Raw genomic sequence first — 25,704 nt, 5'->3', positions numbered from 1 at the left:
CTTTAACACGAGTCAGAGCTAAAGTTACGCAAAACACCCAGCCACACATTAGCCGGCGAACGCACAAGGAGAGGAAGAAAAGTGGCTACCGAACTCCGCCTCGTCCAAGATATTACCATCATTTTCCAGTGATCCAGAAGAATCTATATACGAAATAATATCCACGATTCAACGAGTGGATGATAAAAGATCTTGAGAAAGTGACGTTCTCGCAGCGCTAAACTTGGAAGCTACTGTAACAAATAAAAAACACAAAACATGGATAATAATAAATAAGTAAGTTGATGAACAAAAATCTTCATTTTTCCATTCCAAGTGCGAGCGCAGAGCGAAGAGCAGTTTCCGCTGTACTGTCGCTGTCTGCGCTCTCGATGATTCAAAAAACTTCATGGGCCGGAAAAACACTCCATATTTTCGAGGTTTGGTACCTGATATACCAGATAAACACAAATGCAGTGATCTGATATAGAATCATGTGATTCTGGAAATTTACGCCGGGTACGACTAGGAGACTCCGAATGACTCTGACTGAACTTCAACACTCCGGCCCATTCTGAAGGGATTATTCAACCTAAAAAAACTTTATCCTCCACTCTTGGACGAGTCTAAACGTAAAGAACAAAGTAGTCTAGTAATGTCAAGGATTGTCTTACGCTTGTACCGCATCGCCCAAGCGAAGACCTGTAAAAATATCGCTGTCCATTAAACCGTTTAACGAAGAGCAATGATCAAATTAGACCTTAAACCCCATGGAAAATCAGAAAAGCTTCGAAATATTCGTGTTTTTGAATGATTTCCACACAAGCTTAGAAGATATCCGTGCAATTAGTCCGAACAAGGGGTCGCGAAAATGGCTCAGCACGTTTGACTACATATAGTCGGGTCAAAACGACACGGACATTTGCGCAAGCGGCTGCGCTCAAAGCGGAGCGGTGGAGCGTAGCGGTTGGGATCGTGTAAGGATCCACGCTACCGCCGCACACCTCTGCAGTTCGCCATGGTCCCACCTCGATTCCAACCGCTGTCTCCACCGCATCGCTTCCGAGTGCGGCCGCTTGCGCAACGGGCCGTGCTTCATGTAGTTTTGACCCAACTATACACACCAATTCAAAACTCAACGAATTATCGCGAAAGTAGAGAGTGCCGATGCGTCTTGCTTTCTTCGACTTGAGGAAAGCGTTTGGGTATCCTTAAAGGCATAACTCCACAAATCTGGGGTAGTGCGGGTTCCAGGTGAGTTATGCCTACGGAGTCGTAAATTATGGAGAGAAGGGTGATTCTGTCTATTTCTTCCTAATTGCCGTAAAAAACAGCCCTGAAGATACGACTTCGAGCGTTCCGGTGCGCTATTTTCTACAAGGAGTTCGATCCGAGCGCGCCAGCCTTGTGCATTCGCCGCATCTTCCGGGCCGTTTTTTTACGGTAATCAGGGAGAAATGGACGGAATCACCCCCTCTCCTAATCTACTGTCCCATATACGAACTCTCCACCTGAAGTCCGCACCAACCTAGATTCGCGGGGTGATGCTTTTAAGTATCGAATCGCGTCATCAGTTGAGAAGTAGACAGTCATAGATGTCGTGACGTCGATACCTTAGGATACTTCGTGAGTTATATGACAATTTCAGGACCAAAATTCTACAATAATGTCACAAACGAAATAGAGAGGGCGACGCAATCCCGCCCAAAATATTCAGTGCAAACCATGAAAAAGTAATGAGAGGATTGGAGCGAGGTGACTTGGAGTGGAGGATAATGGCCAGTTAAACCACCTTCGTGCCGCTGATAACATCATTCTAATAACATCATGCACTAGTCAGCCAGAACGAATGATGGTCGTATTTGATGAAATGTGTGGAAAAAAATCGGTTTCCAGAGCAAAGCCTGGAGAAAAAGATGTTCGTGAGGAGCGGCAAGAATGGATAGGTTTCTTTCTTGGTGGATTTATTCACGCCATCCGAGTGCTTTTGCTGTGCATATCTAGGTCGGGAAATTAACATGATGAATGATCTTTGAGTCAGGCAGGAGGAAACGAAGCATAAAAGAACGTCGAGGGTGCGCTGAGGAAGACCGAGAACATCCATGCTTACCTATTCATCACCATCATTCCTTCTTGACCTACGCTTTAAAAACTGGGCGTTCTGCAGGCAGGAAGAAAATGCGATCATCGTTAAAGAATGCTCCATGGTAAAGGTCCATTATGAGCACATGGCTCCAAGCAAGCTTGAGAGGGGATTTGATGTTTAGTACTACGAATAATAGTCCTGTTAAGGATGGAAAACCAGAGAGGTGCCGGCACACACTAACTAGAAGCAGAGGGGTAGGACACATGATGCGTTTCAACGGCAATCGTTGGACCAGAGTCGTGAGCGAGTGGATATCACTGGATATCACGCGATATCAAACGCACTACACGGGGACCGCCGGTCTGACTATCGGAACAGGCGGTCCTCTTTTAGTGCGTTTGATATCGTTGTTGTTTGGTGCGTTTGATACCTCTACGAGGCTCTTTGAAGAAAAATACGATACTTAGCGAGGCCCTCGCGAAAATTCAAGCCACTAGATGATTCTCACTGGGGATCGGGACAAACGGAAGTATTACTGGCAGCCACTCGAACAAACCAACAAACAGCGGGAGCGCAGATGATACAGGCGATTTGTACGGGTGCGAGCAGCTTGGATACAAAGCTTGGATACAACTTGGATAGGTACAGCGAAAATTTGGAAAGGAGAAACTTTAACCCACGAAAATCAAAGCTACTGTATTTAAGGAACTATTAAGGAGTTGGAATGAAACGCATTCAAGTAGTAGGAAATTCTAACATTTTTGATCGTTTACTAAAATGCAATGGAAGGCTGAAAATCATATTCGGAAGCAAAATCCCGGCGAAGTGTTACCGCAACGTCTTTCGTACAGATAGAACACCCAACAATGAAATTTATTAGAAAAAAATATGATTGCATTTCGAAGAGCAGCTCTGAAGCGCTCAAAATGACTTGAAATAATTGTTCTAGTGCAGTTTCACGTAGTAGATAGTTTAGGATCCATAGAGCAGTCACTCAGGTTTTTCCATCTTATCAAGAGTCATATGTGGTAAGTTAATGCAATAACACAAAATAAAGAGATTAGTAATGTATAAAAAACCTTACTAGCTAGAAGCTAAAATAAAATCTTAGGATTGAGAAAAAACTTGGGATTTAAAGACAAAGAGAAGTAAGCTGGGAGTTTACTGTAATCGGAACTTCCAAAACCAAATCGAGCAACTGTCGGAACTGGGATACGAAAAAACTCGATGGAGCACTTTTTTTCGTCTTGAGAGCACATCAAGTAAAGTGAAGTTCTTCAAAGTGGACAGGCATCGTTTCAGGTAAGCCAATAAAACCTTGATTCAAGGTGAAAAGTGGTTGGATAAAAACGGAACATGTACTAAAAACCATAATGGCGCTGCTCTCCCGAACGTTCTTAAACCACTTCACCCAAATCGATGTTGTCGTTGATGAAGTTTTCAGAGATTTGACAAATTTGAATAAGGACGAATTTCTATGAAAAACTAAATCGTTGGAGACCTGCAATCTACATATTTGAAGTGAAATCGCTCATCTTTTTTCTTCCTCATTCTTTTGACCAGTGGATTTTTTAAACATCACTGGGTCATATACTACTGACCAGGAGAGACTGCATAACTTTTCAGTACGTCAAAATCTAAAATGTGCTTTTCTCTAACACGTATACAGGAGAGGGAAAATTTTCCTGTAGAATTCAATTTTTTAGGTGCATAGATTACCGTATGATAATGCACATAGGTAAGAAATGTGTTTATTTTAAGAAATCTTTGTTATTACCTTCAATTTGATATCATCAGCCGCCAAACTCAGTCTAGTCGCGTACATGCGAATGCATAAAAATATCCACGAACTGACGATGTTAAGCTGTAGACACTCCCAGAATAAATATCGTAATCTGTTTACTATCCTAACACGCGTGTTAATAATATTATTAATAATAAATAGTTTTGACCAAGGTACGATTTCTAGGATAGTCAAGTAGCAGAAATCAGCACCAAAAAAAAAATGTGTTAAAAACATTTTTTAAATGGAGAATAGCTGCTAAAAGTAAATTTCATTGTAAAACTATATATTTTGCCGCCGACACCGTGGTTACATTGATTTATTATAAATCAAAGAATATCGACATTAATACACTTGTCTTCGCTTACTTTAGATGAATTTAACGAATTTCTTTAATTTTTTTCTGAGGAAAATTTCACAAAAACTTTTGAATTCTCCAGGAAATCCGAAACGATAAGAAATGTATTCGCATCGTTTCTAGGGATCTCCCCACAAGTCACTACGTTCTTTCAGTTTTCCTCGAAACGTCTCGCATAAGGGGTTGACATTAGTCAGTACTAAGTATATCTTCGTTCCGTTGACTAATTCGACTATCCTACGACAAGGCTCAGGATAGGATTCCTGCAAAAACTCATCTTTTGTATGTGAAGAAATGAACCGAGCGCTTTTCGATGACGTCATCTTTTAAGCGGTGGCATTTTTCCTCATGAGATGAATACACAGCTGTTCATAAGAAACTGAGCGGTACTTCAAGGCTCCCTAAAAATTGTTTACATCCTTTCGTCAACAAGGAAAGGAAGTTGTTCTACCGCACCGGACAAGTCTATGGACTTTTTTCTGAGAGTTCTTTGTGCGCAAAACGTGGTCGCCTTAAGGAAACTTTTCCAATGCTTTTACCGTAAGAGATTTAGCGGGAACTAGCGTTAAGCTGACAGTTCAAATTGCTGACAGCACATATACGAACCGACTGCTCCATTTCCGGTTAAGAGCGTGAAAAACACTTCAATTTTCCCAGCTCCCCGATTAAGAGGTTCATACCTTCGTGGATGCTTACTTCTGCAAATGTTAGCATTTTTAGGAGCTTGCCACCGTAAAACTTACCAATTTAAAAAAAAATTAAAAATTAAATTAAACTAAGATTGAAAAGGGAGTCTTAGACGTTTCAATCCACTCGGGATGGCGCCAACGTGTTTTATGCGAAATTTTAATTACGAATAGACGCAAGTAATAAAAGAACTTAACTTTTCGCAGTTTTAAAATTCATAAAAAGGATAAAGTGTCTGGCGTTAATTAATCCGGTTGGGATGCGCCCCCAAGTTCACTTCAATTCAGAATCGTTTGAGGTTCACGAACGTGTAACTGGCCTATACAATGACTTGCTGGGGCCAGCCGATATGTCAAGTCAGTGTTTTTATCCTCCCAAGCAAGTCTAAAACCAATTTATCGATCCCGGGGGAATGGAAGGCTTGGTGAGCACTAGGGCTGATTCGAACCCCCGCTCGATCATGCAGACACAGCGGAACCTCTTACCGACTGCGCTACATCCGCCCAAAAAGTTCTATTCAGAGAATGCTTCTCTTGATCTTCCAAGCTATTAAAGGAAAATAAGCGTTGGCTGTGGAATTCCTATCTTCCTTATTCCATGAGAACCGGAGGTGTATGTCATTGGAGGAAAAAAAAACAGCTATCAGAAATGAACGTAGCGATCTCTTGAATGATCCACTACGTTGACAATGATTTAAAACCGCATAAGCATAAGATGGGATATAGCACTGGAAAGTGGGCAGTTAGACCTCATCATTATAAGCCTGCTTATGTGATTTCGGGAAATTATCCCATGATTAACAGTGGATGAGTCACGGCGAACTATACGGAAAATTCATGATTTCGATGACGCGAGTGATTAGTGGACGGCAGTTACGCTTCGTTTCAGCTTCATAGCAGTGATAACCGACGAAGCGTGAGAGAATTCACCGAGGTGCTCTTTAATTACAGTCAGTGATGATACTATGAACCCAATGCAATGAAAAAGCAATAGAAACTGTATGATGTGTTGAAAAAACAACTTACGGAACTATGTGGAAATTTGTGTTATCTCGTGTAAACTTTTCTCGGTCTGTGCTCTTCTCAAATGCAGAGTTCTATGACTTCCTAAGCACTGAAGAATCCGACTTTTCTACTACGATTTAAGCGCCTGAACGTTCAATCCGAAAAAATAGGGATGTAGTACGGGAATGAGCAATTTCTTTTTTATTCCATAAAAGAAACAATAAAAGAGAAACAGTTGTCCATGGTACTTACCCAACTATCCCTAAATTTTACAACGCAAAAATCTTCTTTTCAAATTTCTCCAGTACCAAACTGCAGGAAGTACGTGGGAAAAATTACGAGAGCATTTCATTCAGCAGTCAGTTGGTGAAAGCTAAGGTCTGCGCTAAAAAGGAGCTATTGTCTTTTTCCATTCATTATTTTAGCGAGACGCTGAAAAACTGCAAGACATAGGGCTTTTAAGAGCTGATAACAACCTCTAACAGAAATTTTCTAGGTTAGCCACTTTTAATAAGTCCTTCTGTCCCGGGACCACCGGCGTTGGGAAGATGCGCTGCGGGATGAAGCGAAACTAATTTCAGTGTATGGTTGCATCTGAAGTCGACTTTTTCCTTGATATCACCATAGCTTCAATCAAAAAATTGTGATTAGGACCAAGACCGACTATAATAAATTTTTCCTGGAAGAATAGGTATATTTTTAAAGGGCCAGCCTTGTTGTGTAAAATTCAGGCGAAATTCTAGTGAACTCTGTTCCATCTTGATCTTTTTTCTGTTTTAAGGCACACCTGCAGGTGTTTGAATAAATAAATAAATAAATAAGTATTTCACATATGGCCAATACTGTCACCTCAGAATTGGATTAAGTGGTAGAGAGGAGACCAAAAAGATCATCATTATCAGTTGGATATTACTTTTTCAGGAGGAACAAAATCAGAGAAGGGTTTCTTCCAGGATTTTCGCGCAAACAGCCGAAAAATTATGCTGTGCATGTCTGCAAAATCATAGCATGCTAGTCAATACATAGCCCTCAGTCAAGAGTCATTCTCTAAACACTGGTTTTCTAGATTCTCTGGAAAATCTTTCTGAAACAAATTTTAAAACATATACAAACAAGAAATCGTGCGAAATCCTGTCTACGAAAAGGAAAAGAGCAAAATGCCTTTATCTTAAATGACATTGTCCCAAGAAATGACGTGTAAACAGTAATTAGTTGGTGCTCGAAAAAAATCAAGGACACTTGCGGCGATATCCTGACTCTTATGCTGCCGCATTGAGTGTGTCGGTACCAAAGAGCGTCAATTTCTAGGAATTATTCAATGAACCGGGTCACGCTTACAGCTGAATAGGTAACGGCACTAGGGTAGGAGATTTTAGCTGAAAGTGAGACTTATAAGGGATGGGTCACACTAAGAGTGTTAATGAATTTCCACAAGAGCTGAGCTTCCCAGTATGGGGAAAAAATATGATGTGCTTGCCTTCTGGTATACTATTTTTCACTATGCTAATGGTAAAGAAAGGCTAATTTTTATTTCATTAATGAGATTATTCTACATTCTCTCTGATAGTAAAGATGAAACTTCAGTTCTTAATTCAAAAACTTTTTATTCTGCACAACTTCTGTCTTGTGCAATATTAGGAGCTCCTTAAGAACTTACATGGATTTTTTTTTCAGCTGCTCTTTTCTTACATGGATTTTCTCGTAACACTCATCAGAATGTATGAACAGTAAGAAGAAATATATCAACTGTGAATAGCAGAACTAGAACAGCATTCTTAAGGATTCCGGAAATTTCCAAAAGTTAGTTTTTTTTGGAATTGAGATCATTTAAAGCATTCATTTCTACAAAACTTTGAGCAAGCGGACGTCGCATAAAAAAGCGCTGAATAAGAATTACGCTGAAAGGAAAAGGTGTGACAGAATTCATGTTGAATTATAACAGATCCTCATGCTAGGGTAATCCTACAACGAAAATTCATTTACAGTGAACAAATAAGCTTTGAAAAATAGATTTCATAATGGATTGTTAGTTTCCTTCAAAAAAAACTTTGAAAAATAGAGTTCACAGTAGATCCTTAATTTCCTTGAAAACGATTGATCTAGTATAGAATGTTAAAGGGCGGATCGCCTACGAAATACAACAGTCATATATGTAGGTTACAAACTCATCCAAGACCTCCTGGCTACAAAATTGAAGGGGAATGCGTTGGCGCATCCCGGGGAGGGGGGGGGGGGGGATTGATCAACTTTGTACATTTTCACCGCATTTTAAATGTTACATTGAGAAACGAGCCTTTCATGTATGAAAGATAAGTTTTTAATCATAAAATTCCCTTCAGAATTTTGGACCACGTGAGGATTCTAGAAACAAGAAGCACAAACTAGAAACTTAGAGAATGCTTTTCCTTCATTCCCGTTTTGTTTGGATCACTTTGCTTTGTTATTGACGTAAATGGAATTGTCGTCGCATGTAATCTTGTTCTGGCGATCGAGGTTTTACGAGCCATTCGAATCCTAGCATTGTGCTGTTGTTGTTTATTTTTCCTTTGTTATTTTTTGCTTGGTTAATTCAGTAAACAATCTAATTACCCAACTTTGATGTTAGCGTAGCGCCATCTACAAAGCTCGCGAATTTGACAAAAAAAACAAAATGCTGTGAAAAAACAACATGGACCAATTCAAAAGATTCAAAGAGGTACACATGACATCCTGCCTCCCATACTCCTGAGGCGACACGCAAAAGAGACTCCGGGAACCTCGGCAAAGTCTCCACGACGTCGGGATCAGCGGGTTTCTCGCCCTGATACCTTCGAAGCGGTAAAAAGTCTCAATCCAATGTCGGACATAAAGTCAGAACTAGCGTATTAGAGCCAAAAGCACACATTTTGAGCACAGAACTGATCAGTCAGTGTTTTCGAAAATATTTCCTCACCCCATCTTTTCTGAAAATCTGTTGATGTTTCTGACCGAAAGTCTCACGCTTGTAGGAGAAAGAAGGGAATAAAACCTCATTTATTTCACGAATATATGTCTACTTGGAGACAATTCTTTCTAGTAACAATTATTTCAACAAAAAACGAGTAGGGATTGATGATAGGCGCTTAAAATTTTAGGGTTTTCTACGGAAGACAAATTGTAAATATCAAGTCATCTCATTACGCTATTTCTGATAATTGGTTGGAGATGGCCGGTTTTCCTGCTCCGGACGTGAAAATAACTTTAGGTAGTTGAGTTGTAAAAGTAGTCAAAAGTAAAAATTCCAAATATGTATCGTATCGCGTGCTAAATGTGGCCACTCTATACTTTCTTCTGGAGAATCTCAGCGAATGCCCTAGCAGAAGTTTGTTTCTCGTTTCCAGTCCAATAATTATGCAAGAATCAAATTTTGGCAAATTCCGGTCAAATCTATAGACTAAGACTACATCTCTTAATTACATTAAGGTGTAAATTTATTCTCAGCAAAAAAAAGGAATCGGAAGACAAAATTAAACAGTGAAACCACATCTTTGGCAATAGAAACAATTATTACAATTTTCTTGCAAGGTTAGACTTATTGTCCTTTCAAGTTAATCATGTAATGAGTTCGCTCCTGGACAAACAATCCACAATACCTGATAAGAATAAACTGAATAGGTGTATAAGAAAGATATTTCTCGCTATCATATTAACTGATGCGTTAGAGTTTTCAACAGCGGTTAAAAAAAAGAAAAGTTTGAAAGGTTATGCAAAATTTGCAGGAACGCTTGTTTGATTAAAGGACGTCCAAACAACACTATTCATTAACAGCGAGAGGTGCAAATTCAAAACAATTAAAACATGGCATTAGGAACAAATCGAATTATTACTGAGTTTTTGTTAAATTTGCTTCCTAAACTGATTTCAGGCAGAAATATAATTGAAAATTTCCAGGAAGAGCAGGTGTTGAGCAAAACGCACAAGACTACACAGGAGGTCAGTGAGCTTGATGAGAATCTATCTACGTATTGTAAGAAACGCTTCGTAACGCTAGAGTACAATTTTGAGCTCTCATTGTTTTTATAAGAGAATAACTCATCCAGAGGTAAACAATCATCTAATGCTCACAGCCTATCGTTGACACTGGCTACGCGATAATCAAACAAAAGTCACTTTAATTATATGAATAGCGTCATATAAACAAAAGGCAGGCAAAACATAGGAGAATCTTCTCCAGGGAAATCCCCGTGACTATCAATGGCTCGTGCCGGTGTAACGCAGATGGTAAGAGGTTTGGCGGTAAGTGCACGATCGATCGATGATTCGAAACCGCACTACTGCCAACTATGCATTTCTTCCCTTCGGAGTCAACAAATTAGATCCAGAGTTGTTTGAGAGGATAGAAACACTATCTCGCACATCGGCACGCCCCCACAGGTCATTGTAAGGCTCCTCAACCTCTAAACTCCTGAAGTAAAGGCATCAACCCACGAATCTGGGTCGCCCCGTCCGGTATGTGATTCGTCCGAATGAGTTCTCGACGAATCCGTAGGCAGAGGCGGTGCGCAAAGGTTGCACATTTCAACAAAGCCGTCGCAAGAAACAGTTCCGGGGTTGTCCGCTTACACTGATACAGACAGAGATGAACGGAATCACCCTCTTCCCTACAATCTACTACTCCAGGCATTACCCGCCTGAAATCCTTGCCACCCCAGGTTCGTGGGGTGATACCTTTAAAGGCAACGAATCTGAGGTGGTGCAGATTTCAGGTGGAGTATTCGTATACAGGATGGGAGACTACAGAGAGGGGGGTGATTCCGTCCATTTCCTCCTAATTGGCGTAAAAAACGGCCCGGAAGATACGGCTTCATTCGTTTTGGCGCACCATTTTGTACAAGAGGTTCGACTGGAGCGCGCCAGTCTTGTGCGGCGCCGCATCTTCCGGGCCCTTTTTACGGCAAGTAGAAGAAATGGACGGAATCACCTCCCTCTCCGTAGTCTCCCATCCCGTATAAGAATACTCCACTTAAAATCTGCACCACCTCAAATTCGTGGGGTGATGCCTTTAATGTCGAACGCGTAGGGGCATCTGCACAGGGATTGATTAGCGTGGTGCACTTTGTCCTTCAATCCATCAGAAATAGTTTGGTATTCTGATCCCTGATGAATACGTTATGCTGGTTCGGATGTCTACATCATATTGGAAAGAAGCAATGAGGAACTTACTCTCAGAATAGCAAAAAAGTCGTTACATGCTGCCGAGAAAGGATTGAAAGAAATGAGGAAAAGAGATGACGTTCCAAAGAAGTGTTCCAACAAAAACAAAGAAATAAGCAAATAAAATCGAATACAGAATGTAAGGAGGAACGTACAGAATTCCATTAGGAGGATAAGATAGTGAGGTAGATGAATTGTGATACCTTATTCTATCTTGTGCACTAATCAAATCATTTCGATGGTCGTTACATTTTTGGAGATGTCCTATACTGTGAGAAACAGTATTGCAGCTGCTGGAAATTGGAAGGTTTTGAAAAATGAATTCGAGGGATATGTCGATATCAAGCTGCGACCATCGTGATTACAAATAAAAAAAGAAGTCGCATGTAGCACGTTGTACGATGAATAGCAAGATAAGTACAGTCCCTGTCGAGTGCGTCAGCCAGATATGTTACGTTCTTATTGGAAGCCAGCACTGGCCCACCTCCACTGATTCAACGATAATCGACAGGGCGATGACACCGATGAGCTCTTACTTGCTTGTCTTCTTGATATTTTCTGTTGTTTTTTTTTTTCATCTGGTTGTGCATTACTGAGATCAATACATAATCGTAGTCGTCGCAAAATATTTTCTCGTTAGCTTCGTTGACATCGCCCTAGCGATTGTCGTCCCATCGATCGTCCTAGGAGACGGTACTGTGCGGACGCGTGCAATACTTCGAATACAACTATGAATCTTCAGAAGAATCTTAATTGGGTACTTTCGTCAGCACTTATGTTTGCACGAAATACCGAATCGCGTTTGCTACAATGCGCAAATAAAAATGTTTGAACCGTCCGAGAGGAGCTGAGAGGAGTCTCGCCTCGATCGCAACTGCTGTCACTACTGCAAAACTTCCAGCGAAACAGCCCACGCAATCGCATGAAACTTCGGATTTTGGCAACTCAACTGTAACCTTTCAATGAGTGAGCAGCATCTGTATTTTGAACAAGCGATAGGTGTAGTTCTACTAGACTTCTTATTCCTATTATACTGCGGACAGGCCCAGCTGGTGTTCTGCTGTACCTGTCGGTATCATTTGATGGGGCGTTCAGTGACGGCAACGGTTCAACCTGTATCATCTGTTCTCCCGTTGCTGGATGATGTTCGTGCGGGACGCAGTAATACTTCCACTTGTTCCAGCCTCGCAAGGGTTCCCCAATGGCTTCTCTTCTCGTGAGGGACTCGAAGAGCTTCATATCTGTTGAAGGATTTCACGGAGAAGTTTGACCATCCGGTCGGCGGTTTTCCTGCGTTCTGATTGACATCACGTAATATCCACCCACTCACAGCTCTGCTCCAGCGATTGTCGTTAGAAGGCATCGCGTGTCCGGGTTACCTAATTTTACTTTCCTTGGCATATGCGGCAGCGTCTCTGATCTTCGATCATGGGAGTGAACTTCGAACCCCTTCTTTGAATTGAGTAAAACAGAATACTCCTAGCATCACCCTTTCAAATCCGCGTTCTACCCTGATCGCATTTTCCTCCTAATTGCGAAACGCCCACGTTTCTGAAGCGTAGGTTAAAGCAGGAAGAACAGTGGTGTTGAATAGGTGATTTAGGAGCTGGATGTTCTTGGTCCTTTTCACTACACCCTGGATGCTCCTACTTGGTCTCCAAGGTGCACGTTTCACTCTGCCCAGCTCGGAGTTTGGATAGTTCATCATGTTAGTTTCCTGACCTAGATATACATAGCTGGAGTATTCGGAGATCATCTTTTTCTTGGGACATCATCCTTTTGTTGGGCATGACTGGGGCATCAGAAACCCATCCGTTCCTCAGGAACATGGTCTTGACAGGTTCAGCTCGATACCGAATTTCTACCTCGCACCTCTCATTCATTTGATTTCAGGCTTTTCCCCGGACCGATGCGCTGAATATCAGAATATTATGTGTCAATCAGAAACAAGGGCCCCGTTCCCTGATCCACCTGCGTCTTCGGATACGGACAAGGCTGCTTTCGGTACGCAATTAGCCCCTGTTCGCCACCTGAGGACGCACCACATAACCCGACTAAGCGGCTGTGATCCCTCCAATGACGTCGATGGAGCTAAAACTATACTGAGAGTCGTCCTGTTGCCCATTTCATTCTCATTTACTGACGGAAACAAAATGAAATCATTTGTAGGTGCAGATAAACTCACAATTGTCGCATGTGCCCTTGGCATGGATGACAAATTCGTGCACGTTCGTCTCCAAAGCATCATCTGGAGGGCTTCGTGGAATAGAATTCCGCGGAAATTTTCGTCCGTTCTAGAGATTTACTGTACTCTTCCATTCGCGGTAACCCACCTTTTTCCAACAAAGCTTACACAAACAAATGGAGTAAATATCGTGAATAACAAATCGAAGATGCCTTTCTTTTTCTTTAAACTATATTCATAGCTTATGGTTCGGAAGCACGAGGTAGAAAAAACATCAACAGACGAATCTCCTTCAAACAACAAAACATGTCAGAATGACCACATCTATAACGGAAACTCCTTTCAAATTAAATCCGAAGCTATACTGGAAGTTGTAAGTGATAGCTTCGATTTTTTATACCTCGTATTCTAAGAAAACATACAGATGAAACATGGCATCATCTTTCATGTATACTGTAGAAAAAAGAGGTCTCTGATCAGGACCCTCCTATGGGTTATCCATTAGTTTCCTCCTAAGTGTACTTCCATATCCATTAAGAATATAGGCACTTCACTAGATCGAAATGGAAATCCTTCAGATCCCAGTACATTTTTTACAATATTTTTTCTGATTCTTTTTCGAAGAAATCCGTACTGCTTGAATTGTTCAACAGCCCCATTCAAGAAAAAAAAAATGAAATTTGACGGGGCTCGTGATAAAGAAGCTCGGCGATAACTTTCTGCTGGGAACGCGAGTCCATGTTATTTTTCGTAATTCGCCTACGAAAAAAGCAGATTTACATGAACCACTGGGGATTTCCACAGGATTTGGAACATTTAAGGGCACAATTAATCTACTAATAAAACAAAACCGTTAGGTAGCAAGTGCATCGGCTGGGAACCCACTGCCCTCCAGTACTTTGTCTTCGATGATTGTGCAACATTCAAGAGCATGTAAACACTCCTAGGGAGCAATTGAGGAAATTCTTCATTTCTTTCCATACATCTGGAATGCTCGACGTCTGACGCAGGTTCTTCGCCGGAGTCCCAACTTTTCACCTGGAAGTCTCCGAATATTTCGTTTCAAACGTCTGCACTTTGCCACTACACCCAGCGCCCGTTTTCTGACAACGATACGCCACGCGACGTCTGTCACGCGCTTTCTGAAAAATAGAACGTGACGTAGGGAAGTGCGCTTGTTTTCGAATCGAGTCGAGGCGACGTTTTCGGTTTCATTTCCAATGGCTCCATATTGCTGAAGGTCGTGCTCGTTAGTCTCTTGTATGTATCTCTATGTTCCTCTTCCAAGGAAGCACCCCGAGTTCCTTTGGGATTCGCGTAGAAGTTCGATTCGATTTTGTTTATCATGGGTCGGGAGAGATCTGATGTTCCTCTCTATCTGTTCCTTGGGGGATTCCTTTCTGTGTTTCCTTTCTACTCGTCTGTAGAATGTCTTCGTGTTTTCTTCACCTCAAGGCTAGTCCTTTTTTTCAGAACTGGGCTAAATTGACTATCCCGGGTCGTGTGTGAGTGAGAGTGTGTGAGAGATTTTTGTATATTATTGAATTGCGAGTGTGTGCGGTGGAAGAAGAGTCTGAACTGCTACCGCTAAACAAAAAACGACGACGACGACGTCAAACATGGCAACTCTAACAGCGACACCTATGGTCATACTCGAAGAAGCAAAGAAACAGTTCCAAGAAGATGGCAAACTAAATGTGCAACTTCTTGATCAGGTATAACTTTCATTTTTTTTCAATCTATACGCATCAATATAGTGTTTGTCCGCTAGGTGGTAACAATGATGAATCGGGCCACCGGTGAGGAACAGAAATTGGCTAATATGATCCTTGTTGAACTCAAAGAAAATCCAAATTCATGGACCAAGGTAGGTGCTGTTCAGAATACGCTTTGTTCACGTTCATTGAGTTTAATAATCATTCTACTAACAGGGAAATTATAACTTTGACAAGGTCAGAAGTTTAAAGTGTGCAGTAGAATTCTGTGAGCGGAATTGGTTCTTCAAATTAACTACGCAGCTTTGTTCAAGTATTAACTCACCGCTAGTTTTAGCTGTAGCTAATCTAACTAATTCTTCATAAGTGCCTGGCTAGGTTTATTTTAAATAATGTGAACAAACAGCGTGCATTTGAGGACTCTGTATTCTCACAACAACAAAACACCGTGTTGCTAGTTCATCTTTCATCTTAACAAATAAATAAATGTTTGAATATTCGTGGAGGGTGGTTTTTCTTTTCATAGCGAAGTCGTTTTCTTTCACAAATAATGCATTGCAAGGTATGCCGCACTTCTGTCCTTTTGGTTATTGCATCGAAGATGACATCATCGTTTTGATAAGTATTGATTGTGGGCGGCCCCTTCCCGCGATCGCTGTGATCCCAGCACTCACAATCAATCCGATTGAAAATGAATTTGCCAACGACGTTGGAATAAAACGTCAACCTAAGCTTATAGCCAATTCATCCGACGTGTGATCGAATTCTGACATATGTGGTGACAGATGCAATACTGGAAGTTTTGCGAAAACTTGCAGTGTCTATTTACACAACTAAGAAACTGTTGTTCATCGACTGAATCGTGCAGGGTTGACAGTATCCATTCATCTTTTGTGGTCTCACTTACAAATTCAATAGAGCAGTCGAGAAATAAGTGTCGCGCGCGTTCATATATTTTTGTTAAGGATTGGTCTTTCTTCATTCATTCTTGTCAATTGTTTGCAATAGTGATACTGATGGTGTTGAATGTGACGTCTCTTTTTCGGCAGGGATGGAATGATCCATCACTGCTTGTCCAAGTGTTTCTTGGGTATCGAACGGAAGTAGTCAGAAGTTCCGAGATCGGCTTCTGCTAACAAATGATTGTATTTTAGAAATTGGGCTGTGGAGCCGAGAAGCCGTCACATAGCTTTAAATTTCAAAGACATTCAGCGAGTAAAATGTAATTGCGGGGCTTTCAGTGGCACCCTTATTTTTCGAAGTAAATAATTAGATCAATCCTAGCCCTAAGGCCTAAGCATTAATTTTAGAGGATCTATGAAATGTAATCTGAAGTTACTAAGAGAAAAAAGTAAGAGAGTCGAGAAATAAGGGTGTCACTGAATGCATCCCCCAACTACATTTTCCACGCTCAGTTCTGTAAGTTATGACTCTAAATTCATGATCATAAGTTTTTGTTTGATGTGCCGACGATGTGTTGTAGGGTTTGTAGATTTCTGCCTGGAATCTGCTCTACTACGGCCTTTGTATCGACGTTGCAGTGTAGTAGGAACTTAGAAAATATGTGCTCACGGATTGGTTTTCCTTCCACAACGTTTTCGGGAATTGCTTTTGTAGATTCAAGGTCATGATGAGGTTCTTTTCATAATTGTCGGAATAGCTTACTTTTTCAATAATTGGCAATAGCTTCTGAATCACGGAAATGAAAATCAGAGAAATTCATTCTAGTTTTCCTTAATGTTCCTCAGAAGACATGGTGATACACTAGTTAGCTAACAGCTATCACCTCTATTATCTAGTGTAGAGGAAGTTTGAAAATGCACATTGCGGCAAGCTATTGCGTTACCTTATTTGTGATTTCGAGCACTAATCGATTACATCGTGATGCTTTGGACTCATGGTCTGGCCGTATTCGTAAGTTTATGTTGTCACCTCCCTTCCGATGACTTGGATATTATTGCTTGATTGGTACTATGTCAACGAATTCATCCTACTCTTATTAACAGTAGACGTGCTAATCTGGATATTTGGTAGTCCCTTAGTATCTACAATCGTACCCTGTCCACGAAACTAGGTGAATTGAGTTACTAATATTAGTACTCAAGAAAAAGGCTAATCGATAATAGACTTGGTTCTCTTTCTTTCTTTAGGAGATGGTCAATGTTTTCATGCAAGCCTTCTGTGAATGTGAATTGCGTTATAAGTGATATCAACTTTAATGGGTATTTCTGGTTTTTCTGGAAATTTGCTACTAGTTCGATGCTTAGCACTTATCATCTCCCTTTCATCACTTTTTAACCTTCTCCAATAACGTAGAAATTGTTCCAAGTAGAGATATATTAAGAGAATAAGCTCTCGCAAAAGCAATTACTCGTAACTTACGTGATTACTCGTATAGGTTTTTCACAACTTACTTTTCCTTCGTTTTCTTGCAAAATATCGGTTGCAGTGTACACAATTCTTTTTGCTTCGTTTCTAAGATAATGACACAAAACACATCACCCGAGTTCATCTATTTACCCCTTTCTCTGCGTAATTTACAATTAACATAGTTTCCTATTAAGACGATGAAGGATTTCTTTTCAAAACGAAAAGCAAATATTCGCTTATGAAGAACTTCATTCAGGTGGACGCAATTTTGGAATACTCGGACCTCGCGGAATCGAAGTACTTTGCTCTGCAAATTCTCGAATCCGTCATTCAAACGAAGTAAATTACCAGTGGTTCAGGTGGATATATGTTCGCATTTGAATTTGCTGTCTTCTTTTCTAGATGGAAATCACTGCCTCTTGTGCAGCGCGATGGTATAAAAGGTTTCATAGTGCAATTCATCCTGAAGCTCAGCGAATCACGTGTCGAGTCGGAGAAGAATTCGCTGCTGCTGCACAAGCTAAATCTTGTACTTGTACAGGTTCGCGTTCGCATTTTGTTCCGCTCATTTTGCTTAGTCATATTTCTGCTTTTTTCTATGAGAATCTTTAGATTGTAAAGCAAGATTGGCCAAAGAACTGGCCTTCCTTCATCACAGATATTGTCGAGTCATCGAAGACGAATGATAACATTTGTGTGAATAATATGAATATCTTGAGTCTGCTGAGGTAATTGTTGCTTGCACTTTGTTCGAGAGTCTGAACGAATCATCTTTAAAAAAAAAAAAACTACATTTTGCAGCGAGGAAGTTTTTGATTTTGGAAGTCAAAACCTAACTCAAGCTAAGGAGCAACATTTAAAGCAGCAGTTTTGCGGACAGTTTCAGGAGGTGTTTACCCTGTGCATAACCATCCTCGTGAGCAAATATTCCAAGATAATATTTTTATTTGTTGATTGTTATCAGATATGAGTTACAAATATTCAGGAAAAATGCCCTGCAAATTCGATCGTGGAAGCGACTTTAAAAACTTTGCATCGTTTTCTATCATGGATACCTGTGGGGTATGTGTTTGAGACGAACATTACGCAATTACTAAGCGAGAATGTAAGTTATTTCTATGAAGTTGTTTTTTTTTCTAGTAGTTGATGTGTTCTGTTTTAGTTTCTATCACTGGAAGTATACCGAGTAGTGACGTTACAATGTCTAACGGAGATCTCGATGATACAAATCGAAGCCGAGGACAACGCATACAAGGAAAAACTTTGCGCGATGTTCTGCGCAACTATCAAGGAGGTAGTAATAATAAATTGTCATAACATTCAGTGAAGAGTTTTCATTCAGATTGGGAGCTTACTTGGTGAACGAGCAGATCTCGCTACAGCCTATCAAAAAGGAAGTGACCAAGATCAAAAGTTCATTTCCTGTTTGGCGCAGTTTCTTGTTGCTTTCCTTAAAGATCACTCTGCTCTTGTCGAGGTTTGTTGTGCATGCGCTGGTGTCTTAAAACTTGTAAAAAAAATACATTTCCATTGGAAATTTGTCTGGTGTAAAGTTAGAAAAGCAAGATCGCGATTATTATAGAAGCTTGCTCCTTTGCTTGAAGCGCAATTTTGTTTTTCATGTAATCTCTAAGGAAACTAAAATAACCCACCAAACAAAAACTTCTAGATCTTTAAACTGGAGCTATGAACTTCGCGAAAGTGAACTCGTAGAAGTTAGAAGAAAAATCTTCCGACCATTCCAGAACTACAATCCCGCCTGTCCACAAGTCACTGAATACCACAAGTATGCAATAGAACTCCTCTTGTCGATCAGTCAAGTCGAAGATGTGGAAATTTTCAAGGTTCACCGCTTTGTTCTTTTTGCTGCTTCTATTATATATATATATATATATATATATATATATATATATATATATAATCGAGAAAGTTGCACGTCCGAGAGAGTCTTATGTCGATTTTATTTTCGAAGAATTAATTAACCGATTTGCTCAACTTGTACGTATTTTAGGTGTGTCTCGATTATTGGTGTGCCCTGACGTCTGAATTATATCGCCTGAACCCATTTACACCACCATCCCCACCGATCGCAATCTCATTCTCTTGTGGAGCTGCGGTTGGTGGGAAAGAACATCCTAGGAGAAAGCTGTATAAGTGCGTAGATGCTTGTATAATTGGTTGCTTTCCAAAATCACTCTACCTCTACTGTTTCAGAGAACACTTATCGAATCTTCGAACAATTATGATCTCCCGGATGGCAAAACCGGAGGAAGTGTTGGTTGTTGAAAACGATCAGGGAGAGGTACGTGCTTGTACGATATTATTAACAATCTTCATATCAAACAATATCCGTTTATGTCAACAGGTTGTGCGTGAGATTGTCAAGGACACGGACTCAATCACATTGTACAAGAACATGCGCGAGTGTCTTGTATATTTGACTCATCTGGACTGTAAAGATACAGAACAGAAGATGACCGACAAACTAGCCAGCCAGGTATATTTTCGTGTCTGTGTGGTTTTGTCTTTGTCTTGTAAATAAATGAAGAAGCCCATCAATTGAGGAGCGTCGCCATTATCTACAGGTCATTCTTGTAGCTAGAATTTTAATTTTTTGAGCATTTGCTAGGTTTTTCCGGATAGCTTGAATGGCACAGAAATGGAATTTCAGAGTATGCCCTAGGGGATGGCCTTAACGGCTGATACACATTTGAACCCCTTTCTCGCTCTCACTCACTATCATGTCGGGCGAAGTTCCTTGAATTTCTTCTTGAATGGACTTCTTTATTTGGTCCAAAGAAAAAAGAGAACAATGTTTCAGGCCTTTCAGGCTTTGAGGTAGTCCCACAGAAAAACTTACAGGGACTTAATTCAGGCGAGCGCGATAGTCACGAAACTGTTTCATGTTAGAAGATCACTCGATCCGGGAGCATCTCACGCAAAATTTCGCTCGAAGAACTACCTACTGACTCCATGGGTCGTGACTGCATTCTGTTGGAACAGGAAATCCTCTAGGTTGTGTTGTAAATCTGAACAGCTGGGGCTCGTTTGCATGGTCAACGCCTTGGAGATCATTCAAGCCCTCACAGCTGCCACGTTTTTGGGTGTTCTCACATTTTGGGGCGTCCAGGTGGTTTTGTCTTCAGTGCAGATCCTTATTCTTTGTTCTTCCTTTTTGAACCCACAACAAAATCGTCTTCCGCTTTAAAACACTTTCATTAGTACGTTAATCAAACCGCATGTGAAATGCCTTCTCGGTTGGAGTTGCATATTACTATTTCTGAAAAAAGACGCCACCACGAAGCCTCGACGGTCATCCGATCATCCGATCACGGGATTGTGAGGACTGAAAAGTTTATTATGTACTCTAGCTAACGGAACGGTGCACTTATCGCTTTTAGGATTCTACAGTGATTTTCTGAAATGTTTCTGCCACACTCTGTGGAATAAAACGTGTTGTAACGCTTCATTCTACATCTCCATTGTCCCTTTAATACCCGATGAATTTGTTGGAAAGCTTGATAAACGATAAAATGTGGATGATCTTTATAACGGGCGAATCTGTTGAAAATATTGGGAAGCAACGTCATAACCCCTACTACGTGTCGTAACAAACGGTTTAGTCATAGTTGCTTCTTGGATGCGTCATATTTGCTAAGATAACACCTCGGCGTATTTCCTTATATTTCAAACTTGACTGTGTTTCGGCCGATTATTTGTGCAAGTTATTTACTCTAGATTATATCTGTGCATACCCTGACGATAATAGAAAAATCGGCGAAGTTGTGTTTAAAAAGTGGGCGTTGTAAGGAATTGAGGTGACTAGATTTAGTTTCAAGTGAAAACGTAGCAACTTGTAGACTACAGCGCAAATGAGCAGAGATGTTAATGGGCAATTTCACGTTTCGGTAGACGTTAGGATTAAATACTTAACCAATCACTAAGCAACCAAGTAAATTAAGAATAATTGTTAGAGACATTTCAATCATATACACAGCATTTGTCTTGTATTCCATGGCTGTTTGGGATTGACCGACTGTTTTCGATTTTTTTCTCACAGTGCGGTCGGTTTCCTATATATGTTGTCTATTAGTCGTTACTCGTTAACATTCATGTCCTTTCGAAGTATGGTTGTGTGTTTTGGGATTTTTTCCCCTATATCCTAGGTTTGGTGTCACTTGCCCAAGAAACGCATTTGTCAGGAAGTGAATATAAATTGGAAGTCAGTACTTGGAAGGAGACTAAGGCTGCTCTCACGGTTTTATTCCAGGTTAATGGATCCGAGTTTTCATGGAAGAACTTGAATACGCTTTGCTGGGCTGTTGGATCAATCTCGGGCACAATGGTCGAAGAGGACGAAAAGCGCTTTCTTGTTTTAGTGATTAGAGGCAAGCGCTTTTTTTTATTGCTACTTTCCCCAGAATTTACGTCTGGGTAACAGATTGTATTGCATAAAGAACTGTCTTTGCATAAGGAATTGCTGAGCATTGCTATGTCACTATTTAGATCTACTTGGTTTGTGTGAACAGAAGCGAGGAAAGGACAATAAAGCAGTGATCGCGTCAAATATTATGTACGTTGTTGGTCAGTATCCTCGGTTTCTAAGGGCACATTGGAAGTTCTTAAAGACGGTTAGTTCTGCTTATTCAATTATTTGTGCAAAGATAAAATGGTAGGCTGCGGGATGAAAATTGGTAGTGTTGATTTTACTAAAACTATTTCATATTTAGGTAATCAACAAATTGTTCGAGTTCATGCACGAAACCCATGAAGGCGTTCAAGATATGGCCTGTGATACTTTCATAAAAATTGCAATGAAATGCAAGCGACATTTTGTCATTGTAAGTGATAGTTGCAAATTGTGAATGGAAACACTTTCTGTTACTGAGATGTTTAGATGCAAGTTGGTGAGCAGACTCCTTTCATTGACGAAATGTTGAAAAATCTCAGTGGTATCATATGCGACCTCGCTCCATCTCAGGTTTGCGTTGTTTGTTCATTTCATCGATTTTTCTATACTAGACCTTGGGGTTTATCATCATTTGCAACGTCGATTTCTAATTCTTGTAGGTTCACGTGTTCTACGAAGCCGTAGGTCACATTATCTCGTCAGCTAGCGATGAACCCGATCAACAAGCTGACCTCATTGAAAAGCTCATGGCACTACCTAATTCAGTTTGGGATGAGATCATCTCAAGTGCGGGCGAAAATATGTCTGTCTTGGAAGATCCGGAAGTTAGTGCCGTTCTTGCTTTTTCTTTTCTCCTCAAAACTTGGAAATTTATCAAACAGTTCATTCCACTTTGCTTTATTCGAAAGGGCATTAGTTTTATATAGTTTTTTCTAGCGTAGATGTGACACCTTTTTAGGTGACACGAAATCTTCTGAACATTCTGAAAACGAATGTTGCTTGCTGTAAAGCAGCAGGAAATCCGTTCATCACACAACTAAGCCGTTTGTACATTGATCTACTTTCCCTCTATCGTATACTGTCTGAAAGGGTATCCGTAGCAGTTGAGCAGAATGGGCAGGAAGTACTGAAGGTAAGTATCTATTTTCCTTACATGTTTTTTTTTTTTGTAATTTTTAACTTTTATCTTTCCAAGCTGTTGCAAATGATGTCCAAAATTGTTCCTTATTGTCATATGATTGTTAATTACTGTTAGATGCCTTTGCTTAAAACGATGCGTGCTGTAAAACGTGAAATTTTGATATTGATTTCAACGTGGGTGGCCAGCGCTAAGGACCGACAGGTACTTTTTCTGTTTTTTTCCTACGCTTGGTCTCTTAATCTCTTAATCCGGACAAATTCTAAGTTGTCGATTGCAGATGGTCTTAGAGAACATAGTTCCACCGTTATTTGACGCTGTGTTGTTTGACTATCAAAAGAATGTTCCTGCTGCAAGAGAACCGAAAGTTCTCTCACTTCTCAGCATCATTGTCACTAAACTTGGTGTAAGTTGCAGGCTCACTCCTTTAGAAATCTAACTTATCTTTTTGAAATTCTTCTTATCCTTAGTTGATGTGTTTTAGTCAATGTTAGCTTCACAAGTGCCTCAAATCCTCGCGGCGGTATTCGAGTGTACACTGGAGATGATCAATAAAGATATGGAAGTATGGCATTCTAGATGTTTTCATTTCTTTGAAGTTTTTCTTGAAAACATATTCAATAATTCTGTTTCTAGGCTTTCCCAGAGCATCGCACGAATTTCTTCCAACTTATTCATGCATTGACAGTGGAATGCTTCCCGGTTTTCCTTGCCCTTCCTCAGGAACAACTCAGTTACATTATTGACGCTGTGGTATGGGCGTTTCAGCATTCAATGCGTAACGTGGCAGAGATCGGTAAGGGATTTTTCTTCATAGCCAGCTGAATTCTCAGAACTTTTCTACTGTATAAATTCACTCCTTTTCAGGTTTGGATATTCTAAAGGATATGCTTGATCGAGTAGAACATCTTCCACGAGATCAATCGCAACCGTTCTACAAACGTTTTTACATGCAGATCTTGCAACACGTGTTAGCAGTTGTTGCTGATAGCAGTCAAGTCCATGTGGCTGGTGCGTTTCTATCTTCTTGGTACTCCGCATTTTCAATTGGGCGCTAACCATGATGAACAATCGTCGGGTCACGTGACCCCAGATTAACGTTAATTGGTGGTGTAAGGGTTTCAGCTGAAATAAACTCGGTCATATGTGCTCTGATAGTGTTGTCTAGTGGATACTATCGTAGGTCAGAGCATGGGTGAGAGAACAACTGCGTTAATTAGAACGAAAAAGTGGGTTCAGAGTTGTTAATGAATCCAGATGTGCAAAGTTGCGTTAAAATGAATGACTAGTGGAGGCGCTGTCTCGGGAAATATGTAGCGTCGCATGTATTGTAGCTGTCGTAAGGATTTAGGCGGTTGGCGAAGAGAGGATGTCCTCATCATATCAGCTGCAACCTATTAGTTAGATCTCGCTTCACCTGAGGAGGGTCCGGGTCCATCCTATCGCACCTATGGGAAGATGTCGAAAAATGTAGTATCTCTTACGTTTGAACCTTGCATCTGTTTTGTTTCCTGTCATTTAAGCATTTTAGTAGTGAGATTCATAGATGATATGACCTTTGATGGTAAGCTAGCTATTTCATTTTCACATGTTTCACGAGAATACATGAAGAAAACTTTTGCACCACGTTACATGACGGGTTGTCACTACACATTTACCAAAATTAGCAGTACCTCTTCTTTCCCCTGTGATCTTATGTGGAGAAAATATCTTGACAAAGTCATAAAAAAAGTGCGAACCAAGCGCGAACTGCCAATTTGCCGTAAAATTCTGGATTCACTAATTACTCCGCAGCACCATTCCGTCTTTGGCTCTGCCTGCAGCTTATGACTCGAAGTTTCCGTTACGACATTGAGGCGGACACCCAAGAACAAGTTGCAGATTTATTTTCCACTTTGTTAGCATTGAGAGTTTGTTGTAGTTGTTTCGTATGGATGCCTGACATTTTTACCTTCCAGGTCTGACGTACTATGCTGAAGTGTTGTGTAGACTGTTCAAAGCATGCGAATTCCTGATTACGGTGCCTTTGAATGATGAAAATCCGAAACAGAGCAACGTCGATTACATCTACGAGTACATCGCCAGCATATTTGTTCAGCATTTCACTAATCTTACTGAGTAAGTTCTAATTTGTGTCCAATTGAGAGTAGAGCTGTTTTTTTTAAATGATATACATGCTTGAGAACTTCAATGTTTCTCTTCCTTTCAGTTGTTTTTTTTTTTTTTGCAATGCCTTTAGGAGTTCAAGTATTACTAGAGCGGTTACGACGAAATGTGTTGACGATTTACTTATCTATAAGAAAAAAAGGAGCTATTTTAGCTCACACTTTTGATCTCCAAAAATTTGCTTCCAGTGAAGAGCAGCAAATGAACATATGATGTGCACAAATGTATCTATTAATTTATTAGCAGACGGATTCAATCCTTCGTTTTGTTTCGTGACATTTGTTACATCTTTAGTATTTGGAAATTATTTGTTGTAGGGTCCTGATCTTTTAAATCCTTTATGAATCGTTTTTATAGGGCTCAAATTCGTGTCATCATCAAAGGATTCTTCAGCTTCAATACAGATCAAGGCGGAATGCGCAATCATTTGCGCGACTTTCTTGTTCAAATCAAGGTATGTTCTTGAACTGTGGTCTCCCCGAAGAATGTGCGCATCCACATGTGGTTTGTAGGAATTTAACGGCGAAGATACGTCAGATTTGTTCCTTGAAGAGAGAGAAGCCGAGATCCAAGCAGTTCAAGCAAAGAAGAACGCTATCCCAGGTATGTGTGATCCGAATAATATAGCCGACGAGGATGAAATGCGTTGA

General features: G+C 40.5%; 3 protein-coding genes across 3 annotated transcripts; 2 read left to right on the top strand and 1 right to left on the bottom strand.

The window, feature by feature from the left end:
- Positions 1-12,177: 12,177 nt before the first annotated feature.
- Positions 12,178-12,432, bottom strand: RB195_015352 (uncharacterized protein; the record flags this gene model as incomplete). The annotated part of the gene is made up of 1 exon (XM_064206023.1): positions 12,178-12,432. One exon carries the CDS (start codon positions 12,430-12,432, stop codon positions 12,178-12,180), a length of 255 nt encoding a protein of 84 aa, XP_064061904.1.
- Positions 12,433-12,857: 425 nt separating this feature from the next.
- Positions 12,858-14,743, top strand: RB195_015351 (uncharacterized protein; the record flags this gene model as incomplete). Its single annotated transcript, XM_064206022.1, has 5 exons — positions 12,858-12,909; positions 12,963-13,073; positions 13,239-13,297; positions 14,420-14,514; positions 14,728-14,743. 5 exons carry the CDS (start codon positions 12,858-12,860, stop codon positions 14,741-14,743), a joined length of 333 nt encoding a protein of 110 aa, XP_064061903.1.
- Positions 14,744-14,873: 130 nt separating this feature from the next.
- On the top strand, positions 14,874-25,704 carry RB195_015350 (uncharacterized protein; the record flags this gene model as incomplete). The annotated part of the gene is made up of 27 exons (XM_064206021.1): positions 14,874-14,969; positions 15,026-15,121; positions 17,596-17,678; positions 17,742-17,880; positions 17,952-18,067; positions 18,141-18,255; positions 18,325-18,444; positions 18,502-18,633; positions 18,682-18,816; positions 19,085-19,183; positions 19,351-19,493; positions 19,554-19,641; positions 19,705-19,836; positions 21,610-21,727; positions 21,846-21,970; positions 22,070-22,180; positions 22,237-22,320; positions 22,410-22,574; positions 22,709-22,882; positions 23,006-23,092; positions 23,169-23,294; positions 23,373-23,453; positions 23,525-23,684; positions 23,756-23,899; positions 24,847-25,006; positions 25,412-25,508; positions 25,567-25,704. The coding sequence occupies 27 exons, from the start codon at positions 14,874-14,876 to the stop codon at positions 25,702-25,704; spliced, it is 3,264 nt and encodes a 1,087-aa protein (XP_064061902.1).

The sequence above is a fragment of the Necator americanus genome, chromosome V, assembly GCF_031761385.1.
Source record: "Necator americanus strain Aroian chromosome V, whole genome shotgun sequence".
Lineage (NCBI taxonomy): Eukaryota > Metazoa > Nematoda > Chromadorea > Rhabditida > Ancylostomatidae > Necator > Necator americanus.
Note: the sequence above shows the minus strand (reverse complement) of the source record. Positions and strands in the feature narration are given on the sequence as shown.